This window comes from Harpia harpyja, chromosome 14, assembly GCF_026419915.1.
Source record: "Harpia harpyja isolate bHarHar1 chromosome 14, bHarHar1 primary haplotype, whole genome shotgun sequence".
NCBI lineage: Eukaryota > Metazoa > Chordata > Aves > Accipitriformes > Accipitridae > Harpia > Harpia harpyja.
In genome coordinates this window covers 19,379,938-19,391,749 of record NC_068953.1, presented here as the reverse complement: position 1 = coordinate 19,391,749, position 11,812 = coordinate 19,379,938, and the positions used below count along the sequence as shown (strand labels likewise).

General features: G+C 40.2%; 1 protein-coding gene across 5 annotated transcripts in view; it reads right to left on the bottom strand.

Moving 5' to 3' along the window:
- Window positions 1-284: 284 nt before the first annotated feature.
- The window catches only part of CERS3 (ceramide synthase 3), a 51,342-nt gene continuing 39,814 nt past the window's right edge, over window positions 285-11,812 (bottom strand). For all 5 annotated transcript variants that reach the window (XM_052806925.1, XM_052806922.1, XM_052806923.1 and 2 more), the window contains one exon: window positions 285-3,986. In XM_052806925.1, the coding sequence (XP_052662885.1) occupies window positions 3,855-3,986 (132 nt within the window). In that variant the 3' untranslated portion in view covers window positions 285-3,854. The remainder of the gene's footprint in view (window positions 3,987-11,812) is intronic.

The following is an 11,812-nucleotide window of genomic DNA, read 5'->3' as shown; positions in this document are numbered from 1 at the left end:
GGGGTTAAACCACGACAATAACACAGACGATGGATGATGCATCCATTAATTTTGCTTCCTCTCCATTCATGAACTGTCCAGGAAAAAACAAGTTCATTTACAGCAATCACTGTTACCTCTTAAGAAGGGTGTGGGTCATCCAGCCTTTTCCAGGCAAGGGAAAAACTTGGAAGAGTAAGGAATTAGCTCCTGAAGGGGCCCTCATTGGAAAGCTGAGAGGGAGTGGAAAGCAGAGAGGAGGACACTGCAAGGCGGGGAAAACAAGGGAATCCTTACATAAATACCTGTTTTTAAAAAATATTTATTTATAGTGTGTAGCATAACCGACCAGACAAATTCAGTGGCATTAAGAACAAAAAAAGATAATTATACTGAATAATACAAATTGACAAAATTAGTTCTGTGGAGTAAAGGAAATCTGTAAATCAAATCCAGAGTAGACTGGTAAGTCTATGTAGTAAACAAGAACAGAGGCAGCATATACACGGACAGGGATACCTGAAAAAAATTCAGAGAAATTAAATGGAACAGAAGAGTTTCCCCTGAGTCTAATGCACTAAGATTTCATTTTCAGTCTATAATTCCATCATAAATATTTTGGCATGTTCAAAGTGACATAGCAAAGCCAGACACAGAGTGTCAAATCACTAAACCAGGACCCATTTTGTGAAATGATAAAAGCAATGTATTAGGGTCTATCATCTGTGCTCATATACATTACCTACAATTGTTCTGCACTTGCATTTTGAGACTCTTTTCACAATAAGGTTAAAAAACATTAAGGGCATTGAATAGACTGAAAATCTTGAAGCACCATGACATTAATTTCTTTAGCACGAATTGTGTTCCCCATGGCCTCAGCTTCTTGTTTCTGAGTTTCTATCAGTAAAAAGTGGAAAATCAAACACATGTAACTTCAGGAATGACAAATCCAATGTTAACACAGAACATGAGTCCAGTCCCACTGTGACAGTCTGTTCCCACTTCTTTCTGTGCTGTGGATATTTATCCCCAGTACCTAGTAGTTTATGTTCAGAATTTTTAGGTCTCATCACTTTGGTTGGCCATGACAGTAACCCCCTGGAAGGGCCTTCCATGGCCTGCCTTCCTTCCATACCCCTAACTGCAATGTGATGTAGTTATTTGGTTGTTTACTGTGCTTAGACTTAATCTTCACCTTCAGGATGTTATTCTCTTCCATATTCTTCTCTACTTGCCCAAAATTTGCCTCAATGTTTTATGTTTGAATGTATTTATCTACCTTTTACTCTTCCTTTAAGACCCTAGTTTCACATCTGTTTGAAACAACAGGTCTTGTAATCAGATTAGAAAACTGCAATCCAAAATTTTTCCCACGCAAAACTCCAGTATGATTTAATTGGCTTCAGTGGGAGACTTGTCCGAGTAGGAAGGGCAAGATTTGGCCTCAACAAGACTATAAATTCCAGTTTAAAACTCAGTAGCTGTTCAGAGGCTCACTCCTGTGACAACATCATTCTTCATGTTTCCTTTCCTGAATTCCTTTCCTAGTCATAGCAGGAAAGATTTCTGGCACCAAAATTAAATGATAATACCCTGGCCATCTCCCAAACCCCTGTTATGTCTTGAAGAAAGCATCGTTATCTCCATTGCTCTCAAAGGGAGCGTAAAGCCTCCAAGATGTTGGGTTTCTACAATTTGGTAGGAAAGGCCAGTTCTTTTCATGTAGGCAATAAACAGGCCCTGATAGGCAATGGTGACTCTGCCAAACTCACCAGTTGCTTTAGATGATGTAATAAGTACTTACACTTCCAATAAATCCACACTGCAGTATTTAAGGTATTCTCCACAGCTACATAAGGAAGCACGCTGCTATACAACAACTACCGAGGGAATTCTGCCTGCTCAGCCTGAGCAGCACTACTGAACTACAACCACAGGTTCAGGAGTCCTGTCCTGCCACTGTACGTTTCCCATCCTTCTCAGAAGCTGTAGGCCATACTCCTTTCTTAGCATAATTCTCTTTGTGGTAAAACGTGAACATTTGGGGTATTACATGGTCCAAAATATAAGTAAAAAATTAAATTCAGCCTAGTTCAACAGACCATATATAGAAATTTTCATACTACCAGCCTCTGTAACAAAGTACTCCTACAGTTTCTTGTAACTGCACAGAAAACACTTCTTTCTTCATATCTGACATCCCAAACATTTCCCATTCTTTCAAATGCTTCAGTCACTGAATTACATCCCCCTTTGCCACGGAAACCTTGAGAAAACAAGCCAGTCACATAGTGCTTCCCGTAGGTCACCAAGTTCCTGTCTGAGCAGCCTTAAGGGGAAAAGAGCTCTTCCGAACCAAAAGCTCTGCACTGAGGCTGTTTTAGCAGCGGTCCCCCTGGTCTCTATCAAGCTACTGGATTTAGTTCACCAGATGATCTCAGCTACTGTAGAACCACATGGAGAGCCTCTCACCTCTGAAACTTATGACACAAATCATTTACGACCTTGTGAGCTAATGCATCTGGAAATGAGACTGGTACCACCCTGTTTAAAAGGCCCAAGCTCTCCTTGGAAAGCCTCGGGACTAAAAGTGCTGCTGCACTCTGCACTAGTGTTAGAACAAAAGTGCAAACTTAGGATAGAGGCACTTTTGGTAAGAGGAGCTGATAAAACATCCACTGTTCCTCCACTTCTTACAGCATAAACAACGGTATGTGGCCTAAGTCACATACATACACCCAAGTTTGGCTCTAGCCGATGTGATTCCCAATTTTCAAAAAGAGCAGAGATGGAAATACAGGTCCTGATATCCAGTGAATACACCACGCTGACGATGTGACGTTCCTTGCTAGCCCCGTGCTCCGCCAGTGCCCAGATACATGCAGTGAACACACAGGAACCACAAACCAGAATTTAGCAGACTCACTCCTGAGAAGACAGTCATCCAATGCTGCTATGTGAGACAAGCTCACAAGAAGGGAATGGATGACATTTATTTTTAATCTTCTGGGCTGTAGATGTATCAGGAGCAGGGACTGTTCAGCCAAATAAGAACTGCAACAGAACCTGTGAGAAGACCCAATTTTCATTCACTATCTTCCCTACCCACTGCACCTTCTGTTTTAACACTGGGCCAAAATGACTGAGATGAAAGACATCTGTGACACCTGGAGCTCAATGGAGAATCGGGGCTGAGTTTTTACAGTGACTTCCTTGACAGGTGAACCTTAGAACACAATATTTGAGCTATCTATCATACAGCATATTTTGGAGAAAGACTGTATTTCTGCAGCAAAGCCAGCTCTTCACAGGCAAGTAATTTGAATTCTTCCATGTTAGCTTCCACTGGCCTCCAGGAAATGAAATCTAACTCACAAAAAATAGCCATTTCAATGAGGTTTTAAACTGAAAAGTAAAGACTAAAATGCTAGTCACTCTACACCACTGTCAAATTTTTCCCACACTGCGTAATTTTGGTTCCTGATGGAGTTCACATTCTACCTACCACAAAACATCTGTGAATTAAACTGCTTGGTGAAATATATCTTATATCAGATTGAAAAACAATGTTAGAATCAATGGGACACTAAATGATCTGATGCTCTTGAGCTTTGACCTTGTTAAACACAGTCAGTCAGTGCATCCAAACATCTTTCCAAACACTTAGCAACGATTCAGAAAGTGGGTCATTAACACATTTTGTCATGTTATGCAATTTTTCCCTCTCCCCTTTAAACTGGGCTTTTTTCCAGGTCCAGTAGCCAACAATAAATCAATCACAGTCTCTCATAAGCCTTTTGACTTAAATTCTATCCTGTAGGTTGGGTTAAAAACAGAGCGGAAATCCCTGCAGGAGGTGAGGCAGGAGGGGGCTAGTGGTGACTGCTGTTTAGGAGATGTTTGCTTGACCCACAGCCATTCTTGTTGCCATTCTTTGCAGGCTCCTCTTCATTATCTGTAACAGAATCTTCCTCCTCTTCATCGCTCCTGTCATCTTTCAAGTCCTAGGGAGAAGAAAGCACTGTGAGCATACTCTATACTTGCAGTATTTACTGTCAGATAAGTTACTGGATTGCTATTAACAGTGCAGACCTTTCTAAAAGGCCTATGGATGCCAGACAAGCAAGTCTTTTGTTTTAAAGTGAACTGGGTATCTGGATCTTTGCAATGACTTTGAAAAAATAACCAATTAATTTCATTAGTCAGGTGCCCCCATTTGTAATTGCAAAACGAAAAGACGGTGTATAAAAGTTCGAGAACATGAGACATTGTCCCTTCTTGGAAGTTCCCTGTCATGCTCTGAAGACAAAAACTCCTCTCTCTTCCATTTGCCTCAGCAAAAAAAAAAAAGTGCTAAAGGGACCAAATGAAAGGGGAGCTTTAAATACACTAGACAGTATCAAAACTGCCCCCCAGAAACACCCCCTCCCTCCCAAAACAGAGGCTGACATCCAAGGACAGACCAGTTAACAACACTTTACTCTTGCAGAACCTAATGTCCTTTAGACAAAATTTCTTCCATGACCTTGGCCCAGTCATTTGACCTCTTCTTGCTTGTTTCTGCTTTCCCTTGTAAAGTGTTACTAGTAATCCCTGGGTACTGTGGGATTAATTAACAATTGTGAAGTGCAGAGAAGATGAAAAGAATATTGTATAAAAGCTAAAAACGATGAATACACTTGCCCAAACATAGGAGTTGAGAGGCTGCCTGCTTCTGACAGGTGTAAACTTAACAGTGACTAGTTGTGCCAGCATCTCCTGGTATTAACTTTCCTTAAAGAGACTTACTGACACTAAAACATTCTTCCCTGCTTGATAGTATATACATCACCTCAACATTTGCAAAGGGGAGACTGTGTCTATACGGCTATCATATACATCCTGGGTATATCATCCTGCTAAGGGAATTGCCAGGGAGGAGGGGATGGCTGCTCCATTAGCAAGGATGAAAGGGGGTCAGCGAGACAGTCTGCTCTTATGAAAATCCCTTCCCAGCTCTATAGGAACAGCTTCTAACATTTGGCAATCATGCTTCATCCCCAGACAGTCAAACATGGCACTTACTAATGAATGTTTCCACTGCACAGACAAAAGACCTTGTGTCTACCCAGTATTCCACAGCAAAGGTTAGGGAGAGGTAAGACGATTCTGTCCTATTTGTCATGGCACATAAAATATACCATTAGTCTCTTATTTCTCAACTCCTACCATAACTCAAGACCCTACAATGTGTTCAGAAGTTTGGTTCAAACAATCAAGGCTTTGGCATTAAAACCAAACACCTCTATTTCCCTTTCAGGGCAACAAGCTTAAAAGAGCAGCACCTGCCTCCCCAGAAGGATTTTCCATACCAACTGATGACCTGCTCTGCAGACTCGGGGTAGGATGCTCCAGTTAAACATGTTGTAAATCAAGTAAACACTTCCTTCTGCCTAAGCGGTGACTGAGTATGGAAATGAGATCAAAGCAGGCACCTAAGAAACTTTTTCCACCTCCAGCAGGTTGCTGTGTGATTAGCAGCCACCGCCGGTTTTCTCTTCCAGTTACTTGGAAGGTGCCTGGTAGACTTGATAACACCTGATACCCTCTAGTTCTTGTGTTGGAAGAGATGGGCAATAGTCGTTCCCTCTCTAGCATCTCATGATTTCATAGACCACCTCTCACTTAAAACCAGGAGTTTCCCCGTAGCTGAGGATCAAAACCTGGGTCCTCACACTGTGGCTGACAATTTACCCATTAGCACGAGGGTATCCAGTTTGTTAATGAGAATTCCCAAAATTTAACAGCCAGATCATCGGTGATGTCAATGTTCAAGTATTGAGGGCTGCAGGTGTCATGGTGTCTTTTTGTAATGCAGGGGTGTTTGGCCTGCAGGACTGTCTGCAGAGGGAGACCTGAGGCTTCTCAGAGTATGTGTTGTCTCCAGAGCTGTGTGCTGGAGGTGGCAGGCATCTTAGCCCTTGCTCAAACAATCTGCTCCCTATACAGTCACACCAGGGACTGCTCCATCATGGATAGATTTATTCTCCTTGTCATCTGTCTGGACCTCAACTAAACGGGCAGAGACTGCACTTTCTTCCTGCTCCTGCAGTGATGTGCCAAGGTCAGAGATGAGACGCAGAAAGGAGAAAGCAGTGTTGTTCCTGTCCATCCTGTATCTGCTCTCAGAATGAACTAACAATTTCACTTTCTTAGCCTGCTGGTCTGAGGTCTTGCTTATGCACCAAATTCATACAGAGAAAATAAATGACAGCTCAGTAATAACTCATCCAATTGCAATCTCATATCCCTTTATATATTACGCTTCTAGTAAAATGTATAGGACTAGAAAGAAAATTAAAGCCTAAACTTTGTCTCATCAGAAACTATAAACTTCCTGGAGATTTTCTTTTGCCTTTTCCCTAACACCATACAAAGGGTATCAAAACAAACAAATCTTACTGTAAATACTGTAAAACAAACTTGGCATGCCATCAGTTAGAGAAAAGGAAAGACAGCCTTTCCCACACAAACAATTTATGAGGTTCAGCTTCTTTCAGATCACCTCTCTCGCTCCTGGTAGTTTTGCGATTTGTATTTGCAGTAAAATATTGGGGGGGGGGGGGGCTTGTTACTTTTTTGCTACCAGAAATGTTTCAGAAAAAAAAATGCAAACTAAGCCTAAGTACTGTGTCTGATGCAGAATCTGCCAGACTCACTGGAAGTACTCTCATCTTCCTGAGCAGTCTCTGGCTGAGGTTGCAAATATGGGGAGTGACGGCGGGGGAGTGCTTTTGTGCTTATTGTGAATAGACTTCAGTCAGTAAAATTCATGGGTGCGTATTTCGAGTAGCTCATTACAGTCCACAGAAGTTGCTGGTCCTCAAGCATATGCTTAAGAATAGCTGGCAATCTGCTTTGCTTTGAATGATAGCTGATACGTGACTGATTCCTGTTTCCTATAGGAATGAGCTGGCATTCCCAGCATGGAACTGGAAACTCGGATAGGATTTGCTTCCCAGTTTTAATGCTGTCAAGCTGGATGCTCTGATTAAAGGCACTCTATGTAGTAATTAAAAAACATGGAAATGTTTTTTCCAGCACACTGGAAATCCCTGCATTTATGTCTTACATATTTCAAAGCAGCAGGAATTAAATTTCTTTGTATTCTGAAGCAACCACTGCAAATTTACTTAATTCTGGGAAAGAATACTACTTCTGAAGTCCTAACATTAATCAAGAAAAATGCTGCTAAATCAAACCTAAATTTTTATTGTATTTTTAATCATGAACCTGCTTCCTGTCCAAGTGCCTCTACAAATTCTTGTGTCAGAAGAGTCTGGCCATTTTTTGTCTAGCTTAAGTGACAGAACAGAACTTTAAATAGCAATAGCTTCATCTGTAACTAGAAAACCAAACAAACCTGTCTTTGCAAACTATTTAACAGACCATTATAAGATATCGTAAGTGAAGTTTGTATCTCTTAACTTTGACATTCTAAGAATAACAAAAAATGGAACATTTCTAGGATTTTCCTTGCTTTAATACCAAGATGTTTTCTCTGATTGCCTCACATCATATATTATAGTTGTGTTTTCCAACTCAAAGACTCTGCTCTTACTGTCCCTGAGCAACAACAGATGAATATACTACCAGAAACACAAGAGCTGGCAAACTGTAAATACCGCAACTGAGGCCATCATTAATACTCAATGCTTTGGTTTAATGACATCAACTGCATTTATTATACTTCAGATGGTTTAGGGTAACAGACAAAATGGATGTGTATATTTTATGTTCTGGATGACTAACCAATTTAATCTTTCTAAATGGATGAATGGTTTCAAGGTTTATGAGAAGCAACACTAATGCTATAAAGTCTGCAAGAGAGCCATTTGTAGTGAAGCCAAAGCCGCAAACTTTTATAATCTTTTTTCCTTTTGTTTAACCCTTCCACCTGCTGCTCAGTCTGCCTCTTTTAGTTAAATGAACCGTATTTGTTAAGGTAGTTTTGGCTTCTTGCATTTCACTGCTGTTAGAATGTGTATCGTTCAAGTCATTAGCACCACATCTTATTATATGAACAGTAAAGGACCTTCCCAGAGACTTCACTGAGGAAAAAAGACTCCTTGAAATTAAGAGATGAGCAAACTTCATAGGCCACTTCCCAGCATCTTGTAAGCAGAAAAACACTGGTCAAATCTCCATCTAAACTAACAGAGAATTTACTCCTAATTGTGCAAGTCTGTCTCTCAGTAAAGCACTCAGAAATCACTTCCCTCTTGACAAGCTCTTGGCTCTGCACTCTTTCTGCTACAGCTGATGAGAGCATCAGGAGAAGGACACGGCTGTGCTGGAAGACAGATGGAAGTGTGGGTTTCCTGTTCCTATGTGCTGGTGATACCATCTGAAGCTCACTGGTGGAGAAGTGGGACTGGGCAGACACCACCCTTCTCTCCTGCTGCCCTCCACTGGGCATGTGGCATCTTTGTCCATGCACATGTTGAGGTTGCAAAGCAGCCATGGCTTCATATCTGCTACACAGTAGTTAAAGCGGAAAGCGTAAAAGCAGAGGGAAAGACAGTGCCAAGCAGTATTAAAAAAAAAAAAAAAAAAAAAAGAGGCAAAAATATGTTGTAGCAATGTGGACTGATCCTATGAACAGTGAGGATGCCTTCTGCTTTCTCAGAAAGGGAAGGGCACTTGCTAAGCAAATCCATCATCACGTCAGTGTGACTTACTGCAGATTGTTGAGATATCAGCATGTAAGCTATTACTATAATGACATGCTCCGAAACAGAAATAGCCACTGAGGCATCACGGAGAAAAAGAAAAAGAATCTGGCTGAGAGATATCTGAGCAGAAGATGTTTCTGCAGTGAAGTTCAGTTGCTACAACATTTTTATCATGAATCAGCTTCCAATCCAGCTTCTCCCTGACAAAGGCACATACTTTTTAAGAGGCATGCAATAACTTCACTTGGCATTACGAGGGCAATAGTGCAGTGCCTACTTCACAACTTCATGGTGTGAGTTTGGGAGTACAGTGGTGGTGGGATGTTTGTTGGTTTGCTTTTTCAGCTAACCAGCTGAATGAAAAAGAGGAGGATACAGGCTTGCTGTGCCTTACCACAGGCAAAAGTAGCAAGATCAATCCGTATCAGTTCAAGCTCTTTCTCACCGGTATAACTGTGTCCGTGTCGGGGATGGGAGGCATACCAACCCTAACTCATCTGGTGGGATCAACACTGACTCAAGGTTTCTCAGCAGCGTAAGGCGATTTCAATTTTGCCCCTGCCTGGACAAGACTAAAACCAATTAATCTTTTAGGTTAAGCATAATTTACATCTGCACAGTTAACTGGATTTCTTCTACCAGGTACGGATATATTAAAAGCAATTCACAGCTGATTCTGGAATTCTAATTATGTGTTTTCCAATTTGGTGAAATTTAGATTTTTGGATTTTCAAACATTTACTCTTAACCTTCAGTTGGAATTTCCTGACTCTTAAATGTATCTTACATTAAAATCAGAATGTCCTAAATCTTATACCTTAATTCTACCTTAAGAATATTTTCATTTAAATATCTACAAACATATTGACTAGATCTTGATTTTTCAATGTAAAGACAATAAATTCCACAGCACCTGCACATATGGAAACAGCTTGCAGTACAAAGATGAAAGCTATTAGTCAGGTCAGCAACCACTGACTCAAATAAAAGAGATAATAAACAAGAGAGATAATAAAAAGTCAGTCCAAATAGATAGAAGGGGGTACTTTTCTAACAAATAATACTATAAAGTTGATGAATCTCTGAGTTCAACATGTTTAATTCAACATCAATAATTCAACTCAGCTGACATATGACTTAATACGTCTTTACTTTCCTGTGGAGACTAAGCAATATACATTTGGTTTCAAGCAAACTGTTCTATATTTCCAGCCTGGAAGATTTTATTGGAAAATATATTCCCTTTTTCAGCCTATACACACTAGGCAACATAAAAACCGCTGATCTTCCATGGAAGATGCGCTGTTGGACTCTGCTTTCTGCAGTTTTTAAATGAAGATGCAGACTTTCTAGATTAATTGTATTGGACATCTTGTGGCCAAAACTCCTCTTATTTAATCTCTCTCTTCTATGTAATTCCCATTCCTCAAGCTTTCCACTGGGAGTTTTCAGAGGGAACTCAAAGATGTGTGAAAAACAAATTAAAAGAAAAGTTACACTAATTCCACAAATATTGAAAAGAATAGTCTCATAAAACTGCATGTTACTGTTAGAACATGTCCCTGATTTTCATCGAAGGAATAAATTTAACCTCAAAAAAAATCACTTGTGTTGTCACTCAGCATAACACACCTGTAACTGGAGCTATAATACCCTGACTGTTCAGAAGAAATAAATCATTGTTTACAGTTAATCAGGTACTCTGTGGTTTCAATAAAGTCTGCTAGCTGTGTTATTGAAATCCACTAACTAAACCTTGCACTCAAGTGTATGTGGCTTTACGATAATGTCAAAAGCCCAGGAGGTACGGAGTGAGTCATAATGTCCCACTGCTTTTTGAATTATTCCAGTTTTAAATCCACAGTTGGCAAAGAAACAAAGAACAATATAATAGGCATTTGATGCTGTTCTCTATAGTGAACTTTTTTTTACCCTAGGACAGAACTTGCATTAAGCCAAGGAGTTCAGTGGTATGAACTTTTATCAGAACATGCACTTTTATTCCTTATAAATGCTTTTTTAGCTACAAAACAGCTGATCAGACACTTGCACTTTTCTCAGTGAGGTATGATACCGCACTTAAGATGAATGTTTTGAAACAACACAGCTGCTAAAGAATATTCTTACTGAAGCCTTATAGCACTATTAAACTAACCTGAAACCACAAAGTATACAACCATGTAAGTGATAGGCACTTCTAATGTGTCCATTAAGGTGCTCATTTCTCTATTTTCATTGTTAGGAGGCATTTCATTCCTTTTGTGATGTATCTAAAGGCTATCTCCATACTTAAACATTATCAATTCAATTTTCAAGTCACATACCTAACAAGTAATGTCTTTTCATTTGATGGTCACATCACAATACCTAAAATAATTTCAATACAGTATTTCTAAATACCCTGATATTGAGGCTGGGTATAGAATACTTTAAGCAGTACCTAAAGAACAAAGTTTCTTAAACAGCATTAGAAGTCCCTGAGACTTGTGTGCTTAAGTCACTTGGGGGGGATTTACTTCACTGAAGTTCAGCATTCTAAAAGTCAGGTATCTACTCAGAGATTTATCTGGGATGGCTCTATAACCAACAGAATGAGACACGGGTCTCCCCAGAGGGTGACCTGCCCCACCACTGCTGGGGTGACAACACTGGACACAGTGAATTGCTCACTGGAGACACCACGCTTCCTCTACTGGTTACAGAGGGATCCTTGAACTTGAGCTAGGCACAGCTTAAGTTACACAAGACAAATCCTACCCTCTCATGCTTTACACCCATCACTGTCTGATTAGACTGATAGGCTGATCAGGTTGGTTTGTTTGCTTTCTGATGATATGAACTCTGCAGTGTGCTGTGCCTGGTCAAAAGTTATTAGAATTGTGTTACGGAGGAGACTGCTCCTTTTAAGATTTCCTCCCTTCTTCGCAAGTAATAAGGATTATGGAGCACTCCTAGGTCTTCCAAGGGAAACATATTTTCTTTAAATACAAGATAGGACAATTTCCTTTCTCAATTGATACTAATCTATCATTAACTAGCTTTATTTCAAGCTTTTTTTTTTTAATCGATTCAGCAGATTGCAGTACTGTGAACCCCTCTCAAGCATGAGAATTACT